Raw genomic sequence first — 18,205 nt, 5'->3', positions numbered from 1 at the left:
TTTCTCTTGTGCATGGTCTTCTTCATTGCAATGGTCAAAAAGCCTGACTTTTAGATTGCCTGGATTGACTATATGGATTCTGGTCTCAGTTCTGCTGATAACTAATTAGGATCATCTTAAATAAGTCAATGCACTCCATTGGCCTATTTCCTCTTCTATAAAATGAGGGGCCGTTTCTTCCAATTCTACGGTAAGCACTTTGGCGTCAGGAAGTTCTATTTTGGACTCTCAGTTCTACCACTTACTAAAACCTATGATTTTTGCTTTTCCGAGCCTCTGTTTAGTAATTATTAAAATGGTGAGATAATACTGGGGCGCCTGGGCGGCTCAGTTGGTTAAGTGTGGGACTCTTGATTTACGCTCAGTTCATGATGTCACAGTTTGATATCCAAAGCCTTGCGTTGGCCACAGGGAGCCTGCTTTGGATTCTCCCCCTCCCTCCTTCTCTCTCTCTCTCTCTGCCCCTCCCCTGCTCACGCGCTCTCTCTCTCACAATAAATAAACTTTAAAAAATGGTGATAATGGGGAAAACTGCTATGTAGATTATCCAGTGCTGCAAAAGAAATAAACTTAAAAAAAATGGTGATCTTAGGGAAAACTGCCGTGTAGATTACCCAGTGCTGCAACGAGGCTCAAGTAGACTGTTATAAGCATCACTATATTTGATCACTATTCCTACTCCTGTTATGTGAGCTCAGAGAAGTTACCTAATCTGTCTGTGCGTCTGTTTTCTCATGAATTAAAGCGTAGAATGATAGTACGTACCCCAGTGCGATTACTGTGGGCACTAAATGAGATGAAAGTGAGTTAAGGGCTTAGCACAGTGCCTGGCACGTAATTAGAGGCTCAAAATATGTCAGCTAATGTAATTAGTATTAGATTACTACTAGCTATTCTGTCGGCCAGAAGCTCCGCATAAACAGTTTCATTCTAAGGACAAAACCCCAAAGAATCGTACTCCAGGTTATTAACAGTGAAGCATAATGGGAGCATTTCTTTTTCAAAAGCAATCGGCACGCCCAACACGGGGTTAGGGCCCGCCCAGTCCTCATTAAATATGGCAGCGAGCAGGGCCGACTTACTGCGGTTGCGCACGCAGAAACTCCTCCTACGTCGCTTTCTCCGCCCGGCCTCCTTCCCACCTCGCCTCACCCCCGCCCCGCCAGGGCCGAGGTGCCGGGAGAAGGCCGGGTAGGGCGCGCAAGCGCAGACTTTGGCTGTGTTTGGCCGATACTTGTGAGGCGCCTGTCACATGAGCCGCGCGCCCGCTCCGCTCCCCCTCCTCCCGTCTGGGCTGTGAATGAAGCTCTGCCGGCTACGTGGGGCGCTAGCTCGGCTTGGTGTACTGGACGCCAGAGCCGACTGAGCGCTCGGCCCGCCGGCGGCCGAGACGGGCTCCGCCGCCCCTGACCTCGGCGACAGGTAAAGACAGATGGGCTGTCGCTTCCCCAACAGGTCCTTGGCGGGCCTCTGGCCCCCGGCCCACCCGCGGAGCACCCCCTGGGCGCAGCGACACAGGGGAAGCGCTCCCCCGATGGCTCGGTCCCCCGGAGAGGGGGGTTCCCCTTGCCCGGACGCCGCCGCCTGGCACTCGGAGGAGTTAGACCGGCTAGTTCCAGCCAGTGCAGGGCGGCATCTTCCCGGGAGCCCTGCCCTATTCTCTGAGCCAGGGTCCTTGTGCTGTCCCAGCGAAGTTTTCTCGCGGAGCGGCGCCAAGCCCGTCCCGCTTTTGAATGGGGGGGAGGTGGGGGGAGGCTGGCTGCAGGCGTCCCCTTTCCAGGACTGGGGCAGAGTGGTTTTGGCTGGTGAAGCTCTTTAGAGGCCCCGCTGTTCTTCCTCCCGCTCTGGACTCGCAGGTTGGTGTGGGTCTTAGCGAAGTGGACTGCAGACTCTCAGAAAAGTCGTTGTGGCAAGTTTTCCTTTTTCCCACTTAGCGCGGGTGGCTGGTTCTCTCCAGACATTCCAGGCTTGCGCTTGAGCGCCTTCACCCTGAAGGGGAAAGCTTTACCTTCACATTGATGCACGTTTACGTTTCTTAACATTTCAGAGCAAATCAGTTTCCTGGAGTGCTAAGCGAAATTGTTCGTGTGCCCGTGTGATAACGTCAGTGTAAGCTACCCCGAGTAAGTGAGGGAAATCCTGAAGTGTGGAGCATAAAAAGCCAGTAAGAATCTGCTTTACATAAACTTCATACATTTATTAGCAACTACCCGGGTTTGACTTCAGAGATGTTAAATTTCTCCTGGTCCCACGAGGCGCGGACCACTACTTAACGCGAAATAAGAGAGAGAGAGAGAGAGAGAAAGAAAGAAGAAAGAAAAAGAAAGAAAGAAAGAAAGAAAGAAAGAAAGAAAAAAAAAGAAAAGAGCAAACCAAAACAAACTGTCCGGGGTTCTAGACAAGTCATCAGAGCGCTTTTTCCTGGTGAATTCATCCTTGGACTTGGGACTTCCTAAGTTTTCTTGGACTTTCGCAAACCTTTGCTTATCCAAAGCATTGGTTCCCCCCCTCTATTGGTGCTGTTGGGGCTAGTGTCCACATTTACGCTCTTTTCCTTAAACAAAAGTCATCAAGGAAGACCCAAATGATGACTCTCAAGTTCGTATTAGTCTTCACGCATGCATTAGAGCTTTCATTTCTCAGGTGGAGGTGCTGCTTGTGTAAAAGCTATGGAAATAGCAACCTACTTTCATGTTGACCAAGTCAAAAACTTGAGGTCTTTTGCTTAGAAAAAGCTGATGACTTGGGTGCTAAATAAGGAAGACCAATTTATTAAGAACTGGTTTAAATGGGCAGCACAGCGTTTAATATATTAAGCCCCTGAATCAAACGAAGTAGTCAGACGTTATGTTTTTGTCCCTCTGATTCCTAGCTCCTTTCATATCCTTGCAAATAGTATTGTCCTAAGACCGAATTTGACTTTTTAAGTTTAGGAATTAGCTGAATTAATTGGTAGTACTTAAATTAGTATTCTATTTTTATTTTTTTTCTTTTCTTCTTCTTACCCCTGATTATAAAAGCAATATGTGCTTCTTTTAGGACATTGGCAAAGTGTGGGGAAGTATAGTGAAGCAGAGAGAAAGAACCACAACCCAAAGGGCATTGCTCTTAACTTTTTATTATGCTTGCTTGCTTCTCCGTTCCTATACAGGATCTATTTTAAAACTTTAAATATTACAAAAGTTGTTCTCCTTTCTACTAAGTTTTAAATGGCAAGTTGGGTGCTGGGGCGGGTGGTAGGAGAGGGCAATAGATATTATGCTGTTCTTCATTCCCCAAACTGTGGAATGTGAATATAGGGAAGACATTTAATGGTTATCTCATCCAACCACGCATCCTTTGAGATTCTGAAACCCATTTACTGAGGATCCAGTGATTCACGCAGAGTTGGACAGCACTCAGTGGCAATAGTAACTGACTCTGGATCTTACCATTCTATCTTTCTAAAGCAGTACTTTGCTGGGAAAAACTCGGCACTACCCATGTCTGCATGTCTTTGATGGAGAGGTTCAAAGAGGGACAGGAGGTAATTCTTAAAGATTTGAATTTTTTTTTCATTTAGATATTCATTTTGCTATTCACATTTTCAGGTTGAGGGCTTGAACTTCTTGCAGAAAACAAGGCCACACAGCGGCTGGTCTGTCTACATCCCATTCAAGCCTTCGTATAAAACTGGAGGGCTTTGGGAAACCAAGTGTGTGACCCCAGCGTGGGAGAAGAAAAGCTGAAGATGGCCATGTGGCAGGGTAAGAAATCAGAACTCATTTCTCTAACTGGTTTTTCCTCCATCCCAACCCAACCCCCCAAGCTGGTGGCAGGCAGCCAACCGGCCCTTTCTTTAACCCTTTGTCTCCACAAAGACAAAAGTATATTAATTTAAAAGAAGATCAGGTGAACATAAGGGAAGCAAAACAAAAATAATATAAAAACGGAGGAGCACAAAACAGAAGAGACTCATAAATATGGAGAACAAACTGAGGGTTGCTGGAGGGGTTGTGGGAGGGCGGATGGGCTAAATGGGTAAGGGGCATTAAGGAATGATCTCCTGAAATCACTGTTTCACTATATGCTAACTAATTTGGATGTAAACTTTAAAAAATAAAATTAAAAAGAAGTTGCTGCTACCTAGAAGTTTCACCTATTTTAAAGTAGGGGTGGAGAGGTAGGGGGACAGTGGTAGCAAGAAAATGTAATGCCAGAAGCCTTTTGAAAGAACTCCCTTCTTTCGAACATGTGCTTGTAGGGGTTATGTGTGAGGAAACAGGATTTTTTTTTCATATTTGTGTTTTTTATTTGTTTCTTGCAAATTCCTTATCATAAGGTTCTCAATGGTGGGGGAGACAGATGTCAGCACCTCCCTGGCTTCCTCTTCCCCGTAAAGACTTTAAAGCATATTTAATGTTATAGTGTTTATATTTGGTGATGGAAAGAAATGCCCGTTTTAATAGTATGAACTACCCAAGAGCAAAACTCAACGGTGGTGTCTTACCTGATGGATTTACATCTCTTGTGAACCTAGGAATTCCTACCACCTGCAAAGTTATTTTTTATTTTTGGTGGGGTTCAGGGTCGTGTCCTTGGGGGAGTATCAGAATTTCTGGGGCTGTGTGGGGATTTTTATGTTTTTCAAAAAGGAGTGTGGGTTTAAGAAATGATAGACAAACACTACCCAGACTGGTCTGTGACCCAGAAAAGGTTAAGAACCACTTGGAGTCGAATGCAAGAAGTTATATAGATATAGGTATTCATCAGGTAGGTTTGTTGGTTGCTAATGTATCTGTTAAAACTTTCTCCTGTTGGTTATGGCTTCAAATACGAAGGCACACAAATGCAACATGTATTTTTGATGTATGAGGATTGTTACTTTGAAGATGTTTGTTGAAATGGGAATTGGCTTGTATCACTCGCTTTGGACGTTTATCAGGAGCAGTTTGGAAATTCTTGTTTAAATCGCGAGGTATTCTTTCATTCAACAAACATAATACAGAGGTGAATAAGACACAGAGCCCTAGAGGGTTCCTTCTCTTATGGGAAAGGCAGACATATAGACAAATGATTGTGTTAGGTTAAATTAAGTGTTAGAATAGGGAGAGGTGCAAAATGTGATGGAAGCCCAGAGAAAGGCATGATGAATTCTGAGTTTTGAGCTGGTCTAAAAAAAAAAATGAGTGGGAGTTTGCCAGATGGGCGAATGAGAGAATTGCATTCTGGGCAGACAGAGAAGCACTGTTTGGGAACTTCCAAGTTGCTCCGTTTGCCTCGTGTGAGATGTGTGGGCCACGACCTCGGATGAAGCTGGGAAGGTAGTTGGAGGCCAGATAATAAAGGACCTTGTATGTTCTAGGAAGGATTTTACACTTTATCCGGGAGACAAAGATTCTAAACAGGGAAGTAACATAATCAGATTTTGTTTCAGAAAAATTACTTTGGCCGCAGTGTTGAGGTGGAGTTGGAGCTGGAGAGAAAGAAAGCCAAGAGCTGGTTGGGAGCTGGTTGGGAGGTTTCTGGTAGAGCACTTGAGGGAAGGAGTTGGGAGTCTGAGCAGAAGCGGGGGCAGCAAGGATAGAGAGCACAGGGTGAATTCTACAAATGTTCTGTGACCAGATGTGGGGGGAACAGGGCCCGGGTTGACACCCAGTTTGGGTGCTTGCGGCGGGTGGTGCCAGTCCCCGAGATTGGGGACCTAGCCTCGGGAAGATGTGAGAAGAGCATATGGGGATGGATGGTGGGGAGTTAGTGTACTGACTTTGGTTTGGCTTCTTTTGCTTGAGACACCTATGGGCTGTTAGGTTCATGATTAAAAGGTGGTGCTGGAAGTTTGTGAAGGTGGGGATCTAAAGTTTTGTTCCTAATGATGCATAAAGAGCTTGTGTTTTTTCTCTTTAGTGGAAACACCATTAGTAGTTAATGATTTATTTATTTTCTAATAAAAACGTTCTAGTGAATACCAATTCTTAATAAAATGTCATAGTTTCTTCTTTTTTAAAGTTTATTTATTTTGAGAGAGAATGATAGAGTGAGAATGTGTGAGCCAGGAGGGGCAGAGAGAGAGGGAGAGAGAGAGCCCCAAGCAGGTTCTGTGCTCTCAGCAAATGGAGCTCGATGCAGGGCTCAATCACATGTACTGTGAGATCATAACTGGGACCAAATCAAGAGTCAGACACTTAACGGACTGAGCCACCTAGGTATCCCTGTCAAATATATTTTTTGCCCCTGTCGTATTTTCTTAATCATATATTTTGTTCTCTCAGGCCCTAAAATCGGATCTGCTTAAAATGACATTGGAGTAAAACCAAATTTTCTTAGCATTAGTGAATAGGGGAGTATTCCATATAAGTAATTGCAACTTATTTTTTTTTATGTGCAACATCTAAAGTGACAAGCAATAGTGACAATGATAGTTTGGCTGGCACTATGGTAGAATAGTTAAAAATACAGATTTGGGTTCAACTCTGATGGGTCCATCACTTGGTAGCTGTGAGACCTGGGGCAAGTCCCTTACCCTCTCTGTGTCTCAGTTTCCTCCTCTGTAAAATGAGGATAATAATAGAACTCACCTTAAAGGGTCATTTTGAAGATTAATATATACAAAGCACTTAGGACATAGTACGTGCCATGTAAATGTGTGCCTTTATTATTAGTAAGACATTTAGAATATTGCCCAGCATATAATACATGCTCATTAAAATTTATCAGTAGCTGCTGTTGTTGCTACTGTTACTACTGCTACTACTTATACAACCACCATTATTGTTGTCACTATTACTTTGCTATATCCTGGGGTGACCCTGGGACCCTGTTCTGTTGAGGGAATTTCAGGTTGTCCTTGGAAGCCCTACCCTGTGGTAGTCTGAGTCTTTAGGTAGAGGCTTAGATCTGAAGAGATCCTTAGAAAACATCTAGCCCAACCCCTAGAAGTGAAGTGACATGCCCATGCTCAAACAGGTTGATGGTGGTGACAGGACTAAAACCCAGGTGTCCTGGTTCCCTATTCCAGTTTTTCCGTGGGCTCGGAGGAGGGAATGGGTGGGTCTATCCTCAGCTCAAGGAAGCTTGGAGTCAGTTTCTGGAGGTAGTTAAGGAACTCTAAGAGCTAGAAGAAGCCAATCCTCCTTAGTCTCTTGGGTCAGTGGTATCTAGTTCCTCCACAGAGAGTTTTATCAGAACTCCCATACCCCTCAAACATGGCCAACATTATTATTTTGACTTCATTTGATGAAGCCCTGTAACATATTTCCTGGCCGCTTTAAACATAGCCTCCTGGGCATAATTTAGTATTTTTGATAACTCAGGGTCATCATTAATACCATCAGATTTATTGATCTAATTGTCAAGAAGTTATTGACAAGAGAACTAGTCAGTTTGGGGTTGGATGAGGTTGGACACATATTGTCAGGTATTATTTATTCAATTATCATTAAAAATTTTTTAATGTTTATTTTTGAGTGAGAGAGAGAGCAAGTGAGCATGAGCAGGGGAGGAACAGAGAGAAAGGGAGACAGAACCCGAAGCAGGTTCCAGGCTCTGAGCTGTCAGCACAGAGCCCAATGTGGGGCTGGAACCCAAGAACCATAAGATTATGACCTGAGCCAAAGTCGGATGCTTAACTGACTGAGCCACCCAGGCGCTCCCCAATTATCATTTATTAGGTACCAGTTTTGCACCAGGCACAGTGTTGAGCCCTAGAGGTGCAATGGTTAGTAAAAATAGGTATGGTCTCTACTCTCATGGAGCTTGCCAACTAGGATAAAGGTAGCATTTCAAATTCATAAAATCATTTATTTAACAAATGTGCTGAAGTAATTTGGAAAAAAATGACACCAATATAAATTTAGAAGATTAAACTACTGTTTCTTAATAAAGGAGAGGGTGCATCAGAGTTGTCCAGGGTGCTTTAAAAACTATTCCTACTCAGGTCTCAGACTCCCCAAATTGGAATTCAGTCTTAGGACCTGCACATTAAAAAAAAAAACAAAAAACAAAAAAACAAAACTCTGTAAGCAGTTCTGATGTGTAATCCTTTTTGGATTACATGTACACTGCTACATTAAAGAATGAAAACTTTGAAAAAGAGAGATGATAGGAGAGTATATAGTGTTGGGGTAGGGAAGGTATTTGTATGCATAATATCAAAGGTAAAGTAATAAATAAAATATTAATATAATCAACTATATGCAAATTTAAAATCCTGCAAAACCCGTGAAGTTAATGACAAAACTGGAAGCAGTTGCAACAAGACTCATTATTCAGAGCAATAAGAAAAATACAAGTATCTGACTAGAAAAATGTGCCAAGGTTGGGAGTAGGAAAATACGTAAAAGAAGAAATCTAAATGGCCAATAAATGTGAAAAAATGTTCTATCTCAGTGGTAGTCAAAGAAAGGAGATTTAAGATGGCATACCATTTTCTCCAATATAATTTACAAAGATTAAAAAGGAATCACAGGGGCGCCTGGGTGGCTTAGTTGGTTAAGCCTCCAACTTCAGCTTAGGTCATGATCTCATGGTTCATGGGTTTGAGTCCCGCATCAGGCTCTGTGCTGATAGCTGGAGCCTGGAGCCTGCTTCAGATTCTTTGTCTCCCTTTTCTGTCCCTCCCCTGCTCATGCTCTGTCTCTCTCTCTCTCAAAAATAAACATTAAAAGAAATATAAATAAATAAATAAATAAATAAATAAATAAAAGGAATGACAAAACTCAGTGTTGGTAAGGACATGAAGAAGCAGGCATTCTCTTGCACTTCTGGTGGGAATGTCCGTTTGGCATTATCAAAAGCTTTAAAAAACACGTTTACCTTTTGACCCAGCATTGTTTTTTTTGAATTTATCCCAAGGAAGTAATTAAGGACGTACACAAAAGTGTGTCAATAAGGGTATTCATGGCAGCATTTTCTATAGTGGGAAAAATTGGTAACACTTGCATTCTGATGTAGTAATACAGTGGAATAGTATATCACTCCTACAAATGATTATAAATGTATCATTCCTATAAATGTATAATCATTCCTAAAAATGATTAGTGCCGAGTTCTACATAGAAATAGGTTCAGGGGTGCCTGGGTGGCTCAGTTTGTTAAGCGTCTGACTTCAGCTCGGGTTATAATCTTGTAGTCTGTGAATTTGAAGCTCGCATCAGGCTCTGTGCTAACAGCTCAGAGCCTGGAGCCTGCTTCCGATTCTGTGTGTGTGTGTCTCTCTCTCTGCCCCTCCTGTGCTCACACTCTGTCTCTCAAAAATGTATAAATGTTAAAAAAAATAATAGGTTCATAATATGATGTTATATGAATGGTGGGCAGGGGGAATCATATCCCAGATTATCGGTAGTTAAAAGCCTGGGATCTGGGGATGAAAGGTACATTGTAGGGAATATAGTCAATGGTATCGTAATAGCATTGCATGGTGACAGATGGTAACTACACTTATGTTGAGCACAGCATAATGTATAGAATTGTGGAATCACTGTAATGTACACCTGAAACTAATGTAACATTTTGTGTCAGCTATACTCAAATAGGAAAAAAAGTCTGGGAGGGGCCCTTGGGTGGCTCATTTGGTTAAGTGTCCGACTTTTGGTTTCGGCTCAGGTCATGATCTCCTAACAGTTACAGTGGGAAGCCTGCTTAGGATTTCTCTCTTCCTCTCTCTCTGCCCCTCCCCTGCTTAAGCTCTGACTCTCTCAAAAAATAAAGAAACATAAAAAAGTTAAAAAAGAAAAGAAAAAAGTCTGGGCTCTGGGCTTAGGGTTAGATCGAAATCCTAGCCTTATCAGCTGGGTAATGTTGGGAAGTTATTACCTGAGTGTTCCTCAGCTTCCATGTTAGTAAGAGAGGGATAAAATAGCAACAAACCTAATAGTTCCCAACACCCAGTAGGGTCACCTGGGGATCTCTTAAACCCTCCCAAGGCCAGGCCTCACCCAGTCGATTAGAATCCTCAGTCCTTAGGGATTGGATGCAGCCCTCAGGGTTTTTGAAGCTCCCTGGGTGACTTCGGTGTGTAGACAAGTTTGGGAACCATTGAGCTAACATATAAGCTGGTTATAAATATGAGAAAATCACAGTGGCTGGCATGTGGTAAGTAGTCAATACGTGGTAACTATTATTAGTAACTGTTATTTTTTTTATTAATAATATGACCCCATTTTAATATATGTGTTTGTGTCCATGTATGTATAATAAGAAAAACCTGAGGGGATGTGCACAAAAGTATTTAAAAAAAGAAATTAGAATTGACTTTGTTTTTGCTTACTTGTATCTTCCAATTTCTCTGTAAATACCATGGATTCCTCACTAATTTTTGAAAAGTGTAACTTCTGAAGGAAATATCCAATATATGTGCATAGCTTTTATATGCTATTGTGTTTATAATAGTGAAAAACTGAGGACACAGTTTCTATAGTAGGGGAATGTAAGTAAATTATGGAAGGTCCATATAGTAAAATATGGGGCCATTAAATATGAAGACCAATGCTGAGGAAAATCATTATGATACAGTGGGAGAGTATATGGGATGATGCCATTTCCATCTTTGTAATTTAAGTGTGCAATTCTTTGTGTCTCTGTGTTTACATGTTACATATATACCTGTGGATGTGATGATAAATATGGAATGGAAGGAAAGGAACCAAAGTTGTTTTTGAGAGAGAGAGAGAGAGAGAGAGAGAGAGAGAAAATATATGAACGGGGGAGGGGCAGAGAAAGAGGGAAACACAGAATCCGAAGCAGGCTCCAGGCTCCAGGCTCCAGGTTTTGAGCTGTCAGCACAGAGCCTGACTTAGGGGTCAAACTCAGGAACCATGAGGTCATGACCTGAGTCAGACGCTTAACTGATTGAGCCACACAGGTGCCCCTGGAAAGGAACCAAAGTTGTTAAAGTGGCTATCTCCAGACAGTAGGATGCTTTTCTGTTTTTTCCCCTTTTCATTCTTTTATTTTCCAAATTTTATACGATGAATATGTATTACTTTTGTAATAAAAATGAGTTATTTGAAAATGAGATACACAATGATAGTGCCACCAACAAGGAGTGAATTGTGTGGGCTTCTGGACAACTGCTTCAGTCACTTTGTACCCCTTGCCCCTCCTCCACATTAAAAAAAAAAAAGAAACCAAGACCCCAAGGGTTTGGTCAGAGCAGTTTTTCTTTTCTCTTTCTTTCTTTCTTTCTTTCTTTTTTTTTTTTTTTTTTTTTTGCTATTAATACTTCCTCAAGTCCTCTTGTAATTTTTGGCCATCTCTCCTATTGACTCCAGAAACTCTTTTGGGAGTGAGAGTGGGGACAGGCAGAGAGATTATGCAAAAATTGGGAAATTACACTTACTCTCATGTGGAGGTTACATAATGAGGTGAGGTGGCAAAAATGCCAGGATAAGCATGAAAATAAGACAGGAAAACTGTAATAAAACTTAGTTGCAACGAGAAACTCAGATTTAAAGGAAGTACATTTCAACCTTACAGATTTTTTTTTCTTAGCACATCACAGTGTATCTGTAAACACTCTGGTGATTTAGCTAACACATTGGGGCCAGGGGAGCATCACAAAACAGTTAGTGAGTTGGAGACAGAGTTTCGGTGTGAAATCTGGATAGCTGTGTGGCTTGATAGTTGGACCACCATCATCTAGGAAGAGCCATCTGCTCCTGCCTGTTGACCAAAACATTAGTATCTGCACGGCTCTTAAACAAAAATCATGTTGTTAGAGCAGGAGTAAGGAAGCAGAGCACCCACCCTCCCCTTTTTTTTCTTTATCTGGCATAGTGTCTCAACTATGGTAGGTACAAGAAAATAATTCTTCATCTCTTTTCACTATTGCCTCTACAACTCCTCAGCGGGGCAGAAGAGGTGGGGATGAATAGGAGGTAAACAAACATGATCTTTGAGAAGATTTCTGTTTCTCTAAGAGCCAGCCATTCCTTCTCAAGCATACAGTTGTGGAAGGAGCATGGACCGTGGAATCTGATACACCTGAATCTGAACCTGGCCCTGCCAGGTGGTGGCCAAAGTACCTAAACTCTGAAAGCCTCAATTGTCTCATCAGGGGTCAAGTGCGGTCTCTGGAGACAGACTCCCTGGGTTTGTGTATTCGCTGTCATTGCTACCTGTAGGCAAGTTATTTTATATACTGTGCCTCACTCTCTTCATCGGCAAAATGGGTTAATAATAATTGTACCTACTCATGGGATTATTGGGAAGATGAAATGAGTTAATACATATATAGCCTTTGAACACTGCCTGGCACAGGTTAAGCACTCACAAATGTTGACCTTTGCTATTAAAATATGCAAAAGTATATGACAATACTTGCCTCACATGATTGTAGATGAGAATGAGAATCACCAAAATGTTCACCTGTTGTAGCTGTTCTGACTGTATTATAATCGCAGCAGAAAAAAAAATCGATATATTCTTAAAGGGATTTAAAAAAAGTTTTTTTTAAGTTTATTTATTTTGAGACAGAGACAGTGAGCAGGGGAATGGCAGAGAGAAGGAGAGAGAGAATCCCAAGCAGACTCCCCACTATCAGTACAGAGCCCGATGCAGGGCTCGAACTCACAAACCGTGAGATCATGACCTGAGCTGAAACCAACAGTCGGACGCTTAACTGACAGCGCTACTCAGGCACCCCTTAAAGGGATGTTTTTAAACAGGAAAGGATCTTTCAAGGTGATCCATTTCAAACATTTCATCTTACAAAGGAGGAAACTGAGGCCCAGGGAAACTGTGAGTATCACAGCTGTCATATGGTGCCTTGAGCCAGGACGATGCCCCAGGCTACTGATAATCAGTGCTGCCTAGTGTGCTCTCTCTGCCAGTCTGTCTGCCTCTTTAGCCCTACTGCAGTTATACTGCCTCCCCTAGGCTTGGCTGTTTTATAATTTTCTGCTAAACGTTAGTCTTTCCCTACTATGCATTATTGCTACTTTGAAAAGTTTAGGGTTTTTTTCCTCCCAAAGAATTGTTTTTTCACTGAGGCTTCCAAGGTGTTTTTTTTTTTCCTGTCACTCTGTTGGCATTTTTGAAATAAACTATAGGTTATGTTTTAACCAGAATTATGATTCAAAGCTTCCTGTTTCATGTAATGCTGTTCTGTGTGTGGCAGGATGGGAGGGGGGACTAGAAAGTTTCACTATGGGTGGCAGCAAATGCCAGATTCTTCTTATTTTTCCTACTTTCTGTTATAGACCTGTGGCCCAACCAGAGAAGCTGTTGAGGAGTTAATAGGATGAGGTAACTCCCTTAAGTAATGGCTTATTTTGATGCTTTTCAACCCGATACCATTCAGGCATTAGGTAGCATTTTCTTATATGTATTTAGGATTTCTGCCCTGACTACTTCCATGAAGAGCAACCCAGAAATTGCAACATAGAGCAGTTAGAAATAAATTCAGGAAAGGGACTATCTGGTGGAAATGAAGTAGGTATTACCAAGCATGTGAGATACTCAGGACACTGAATCTTTTTCTTTCCTTCTTCTGCACCTCCCTACAAAAAGATAAGCACACTAAATTCCATTATTATTATTATTATTATTATTGTTATTTGTTTTAGGTTTTTATTTTAATCCTAGTTAGTTAACATACAGTGTTATATTAGTTTTAGGTGTACAATATAGTGATTTGACAGTTCCATACATTAAATTACATTATTGACATCTTCTGGTCAAAAAAGGTGTTCAGATGTAGAGAGCTCTCCTGGCCCTGTGTGTGCTGAGTCTTCTGGTCCTCACACCACCCTCCACTGCCCTGGTCTGGCCTGCGGCCACCTACAGCTCAACACTGAATATTCTTAGGTTGAAGTCATGGTTTTTCCTATATAGCTTAAGAGTGGTAAGAAGCAGGTGGGCAGAGGAATCACTGCCATCCGAATTTTCAATTTTCTGCCAAGGCCTTCTTTTCCTTGGGTTCTGTACCCTGGTAATAAATAATAATAATAGAGCCTCATTCTCTCCATTGAATGACTGTGCACCATCCACCCAGATATCAAAGCCAAAAGTCTAAGATGCACTGCACAGCCCTTGCCCTTCTCTGCTTGCAGTCCCCTCCTGATGGCCTAGATCGTATTCCTAGCAAATGTCTACTTTCCGCCATCAGCTAAGGGTCCTCTATTCTCTGTAGTCTTTCCTGAAACCTTGCCCATCCTCTGGTAAAATTAGCCTTTCCCTTCTTTGCGTGTTTCCCCACTCTCTCGTATACGTCTTGAGGGCATTGGCTGTATTTGTTCAGTACGTTTGTTTTCATGTCTGCTGTGTGCCAGGCACTGCATTGGGTAGGTGCTGGGGTTAGAGCAGTGAACACAAAAGCCATGATTCTTGCCCTCCTAAGCCTTGCAGTCATGTGGGGAAGCTGGTATTCAAACATATGCACAAACATTTCAGTATGAAGTATTATGATATGAAGTAAAGTTCTAAAAAAAAGAATAAGTGAGACAATTTATTGGGAGAAGGGGTCTGGAATGAAGTGACAAGTTCAGTAGAGGCCAAAAGATGGATAGGAGCTATCTAGGTGAAGAGCTGGTGGAAGGGCATACCAGGCAGAGGAAATGAAGTGGAAATCCCTGAGGTGGCAAGAACCTGGATTCTTCCCCAGTGTGGTGGTCCACTGTGGCTGGACAATCGTGAATGAGATATACAGGGGATTGGGATGAACTGGAAGGGTGGGCAAGGCTCTGGTAACACAGGGTTTATAGGCCGTGTTACTCAGTATCCTAAGTGCAGTGTTAGGGCTTCAGGGATAGATTGCATGGGGCAGGGCAACAGTGAATGAGGGGAGGGCCTCATTCATCTTTGCATCCCAGCTACCTGACAGAGAGTACGCAGAACATACTATGTGCTCATGGAATCTTTGTTTAATGAGTAATAATTGCCTTGCCTTCCTACCAGGATTGTCATGAAGATTAAATGGGGTAAAATATGCTAAGGTGCTTTGCAACATACACAATGTTAAACAAGTGTTATTCTAGATGTGGTCCACTAGATTCTGTACAGTGATGCTTGCAGATGTTCACTATCATTGGAAAAAACCTGATTCTCTGTTAAAGTAGCAAAATCTTTCAATCAGATCATCCCATACCATGAATATGCTGATATACTGAGGTGTACATATTCAAAGTGTGCCTGCATTGCCAGTGACTTTAATTATGGGTGAGTGAAAACCACCTTACGTGACACCATTATATGTTAGAGATAAATTACCAGGAGCAGTGTATGTTTCTCTTCTGTGCTAAAATTCACTCAGTAAATCTCCGAACCTAAGGAATGCATTATTTAGGAGCTGGATTAATTCTGTGGAATGGCACCCTCTGAATTTGCATTTGGACAAGGGCAAGGATAATCACAGCAAGGTGAGGCTGCCACCAACTGTGACATTTGGCTTTCCAGACTATGTTAAAATAAAAAATGTAACAAAATCATTAGGGCTTTGCTATTTTTGTGTTAAAATATCTAGTTCCTTATTTGAGCTACAGAAACTTCAGATGAGGTGATTGGTTTAAAAGCCCCCTTCTGACTTTGGCTCAGGTCATGATCTCATGGTTCATGGGTTTGAGCCCTGCGTCAGGCTCTGTGCTGACAGCTCAGAGCCTGGAGCTTGCTTCGGATTGTGTGTCTCCCTCTCTCTCTCTGCCCCTCCCCTGCTCATGCTCTGTCTCTCAAAAATAAATAAGCATTAAAAAAATTTTTTTTAAAGCCCCTTTCTGTGCAGAGTCAGAGGAAGTATTAGAGCCCACTTGGAGGGCAGTTTGGAAGTTCTTATGAAAATGTAAGATGTGTATACCTTTTGTCTCAGTGAATCTAGTCTAAGAAGGAAGTGCACAAAAGTCACTTTTTACGAGGATGTTAGTCATTTCATTGTTGCTCCATTTTCACTACTGACAGTCTTGACGTCCGTCATGAGAGGCTGGTTATATTAATAATGGTGTATGTATGCACCCAATGGAATGCTGTGCATTTTATGAAAAAGAATGAGGTAGATCTATAGATAATGATAGGGAGTGGTGTCCAAGATACATTTTAAATGGAAAAAAAAGGTACAGAATGGTATGGTATGATCCCATCCATACAACTGAAAGAAGGGGGGAGGTAAAGGGTAGATGGATATGAGTTTGTATATACACATGCATAGACATTTTCTGGAATGATAGATGAGAAACAGCAGTTGTTACCTTAGAGTTTAGGGGTTGGCAGGGGTAGGGGTTTTCATTTTCACCCGATACCTTTCTATATTGCTTGACTTGTTTACAACAAGCTATAATGCCTTTAGGTAATAAAATTTGAATAAAACCTGTACCTCACTTGATTCTTTTCTTGATGCTATTCTAAGAAATAAAAGGTATAATAATGGCTGAGGTGAGAGGTCAGGTCTGAAGTATAGGAGGCAGAGTCTGGGAAAATCAAGGGCCTCTGAAAGCTTCCAGGGAATCATCATGGCCAGGGGGCTTAGGGGGGCTGTGGTTTTGTTAAAGCTTAATGCTAAGGGGTGCCTGGGTCACTCAGTAGGTTAAGCAACTGACTTCAGCTCAGGTCATGATCTTACAGTTCATGAGTTCGAGCCCCACATGGGCTTGGTGCTGTCAGCGCAGAGCCCGCATCAGATCCTCTGTTCCCCCTCTCTCTCTGCCCCTCCCCTGCTCGCTTGCTTGCCCTCTCAAAAATAAATAAACATTAAAAAAAAGCTTAATGCTAAGAAAGTAAGTGAGAAAATTAGGTGAAAAAACTCATGATTTTATTCATTTTTTTCCTTTGTTCTTTTTTTTGATGAAGCAATTTTAATTGTGTCATTAGTTTTGATATGTAGTAGGTATTTTAATACCTAAGTTGCAGAGTAATTGTATTCTAGGCCACAATTAAGCAGTTAAGTGTCTTCGTGTCTGGATAAATAGTTGTTGTTCTTGTCCAACTTGTTTAAATATTGTATAAGGGAATGCTGGGCTACAGTTCCTTGAGCTTTTTGCTCAAGGTCCTGACAAGGAATACAGATATAGTCTTATGTTTGAAATGAAGAAGATATAGGTTGCCTTCCATTTACATAAGAAAGTCTTGATTAAACCCTCAAATGCTTTAAGCTCATTTTAGCTCACTCCCCCCACCAAAAAGACCACTTTTGCCTGTGATATGAGAAGTAAAAGGAATGTTCAAATGAATGTCCTCTGGATTTGCTATAGTGAATAACTCTTTTACTCAGCTGTGTGTGTAGAGACCAGAGTCCCTAGCCTCTCAACTGGCCCTGGTTTGCTAATATTTGGAATTGTGGCCAGTGGATTAAGAAGCAAGGTAAGTTTTACTCTTGGATGTATAACTGTACACATACGATGTATAATTGGGCAGGTGGCAGAGACTGGAATGATGGGAACAACTGTGAGAAAGGAGAAAGGCTCAGTAATTTCAGGTTGTAGATTGGCGTAGAAAAAGGGACTCAAAGAGTTTAATTTTTGCGATATTTCCTGCTTGTGGAAACATAGAGCCCGAGGTGCTGCCTAGAGTGTGGTTTGAGGTTGAACCTGAACCTGGACCTGGAAGTTATGCTTAGAGAAGCAGACAGGAAGATTTGCTGATGATCAGAGAAGCTGTTAGAAATGGCCCTAGCTTGGAGTTGGCATAAATGAGGGAGGAACTGGGAGAAGAAACCAGATATTCTAGAAAGAGAAGACCCTGAGCCGAGAGTGGGCTGGACTTGGTATCTGCTGAAAGCCTGTGCTTGGCTGCCCTGTGTAGAAAGCAGAGGCTTAAATAAACAGTTGATGGGTGAGTGAAATGCAATTTGGTGGCCAAAATTCTGGATTATTTCTAAGTTTAAGTCATTTAGTATCTTATGTGTAGACGACACTATTAGGTGTCACATGTTCAACTAAGAGGAAAGAGAAGCAGACACTGTCTTCCCCACAGCTAATCTCTGAGGCAATTAAAGCATGTGTACCAATTACCACGACCCAAGCTAGTGTTAGATATACATTATAAGAGAGGTTTAGAATACCACAGAAGTCAGACAAAGGTGAGGAGGGAGCATCTGAGGTAGACCGTGTAGTATGAGATATGTTCTTCTATAACTGTTGATGTTAGAGATATGATTTCAGGCAGCAAAGTATAAGGGGCATTTGAGGGAATGGGAAAAAAAGATCATGCCAGGCCTGTTATATGCATCATGTCATTAAATCCTTCTAACAACCCTTTATTGACTGAATTATTTATTGTCATAACTAGGGCACTTCTCAGAGTGA

General features: G+C 42.0%; 1 protein-coding gene across 5 annotated transcripts in view; it reads left to right on the top strand.

The window, feature by feature from the left end:
- Positions 1-1,147: 1,147 nt before the first annotated feature.
- Positions 1,148-18,205, top strand: part of CLCN5 (Cl-/H+ antiporter 5) — a 181,407-nt gene continuing 164,349 nt past the window's right edge. For 3 of the 5 annotated variants that reach the window (XR_014136793.1, XR_014136794.1, XM_081793284.1), the window contains exons 1-2: positions 1,148-1,422; positions 3,591-3,746. Coding sequence is in view for 3 of the 5 variants with exons in the window: in XM_081793284.1 (XP_081649410.1) it covers positions 3,731-3,746 (16 nt within the window). In the remaining 2 variants the exon portion in view is untranslated. Of the gene's footprint in view, positions 1,423-2,047; positions 2,165-3,590; positions 3,747-18,205 lie in introns of all 5 variants that reach the window. The other 2 variants (XM_081793286.1, XM_081793285.1) reach the window with 2 other exon arrangements.

This window comes from Panthera onca, chromosome X (genome assembly GCF_046562875.1).
Source record: "Panthera onca isolate mPanOnc1 chromosome X, mPanOnc1 haplotype 2, whole genome shotgun sequence".
In the NCBI taxonomy this organism is placed as follows: Eukaryota; Metazoa; Chordata; class Mammalia; order Carnivora; family Felidae; genus Panthera; species Panthera onca.
This window is presented reverse-complemented; position numbering and strand designations above follow the sequence as displayed.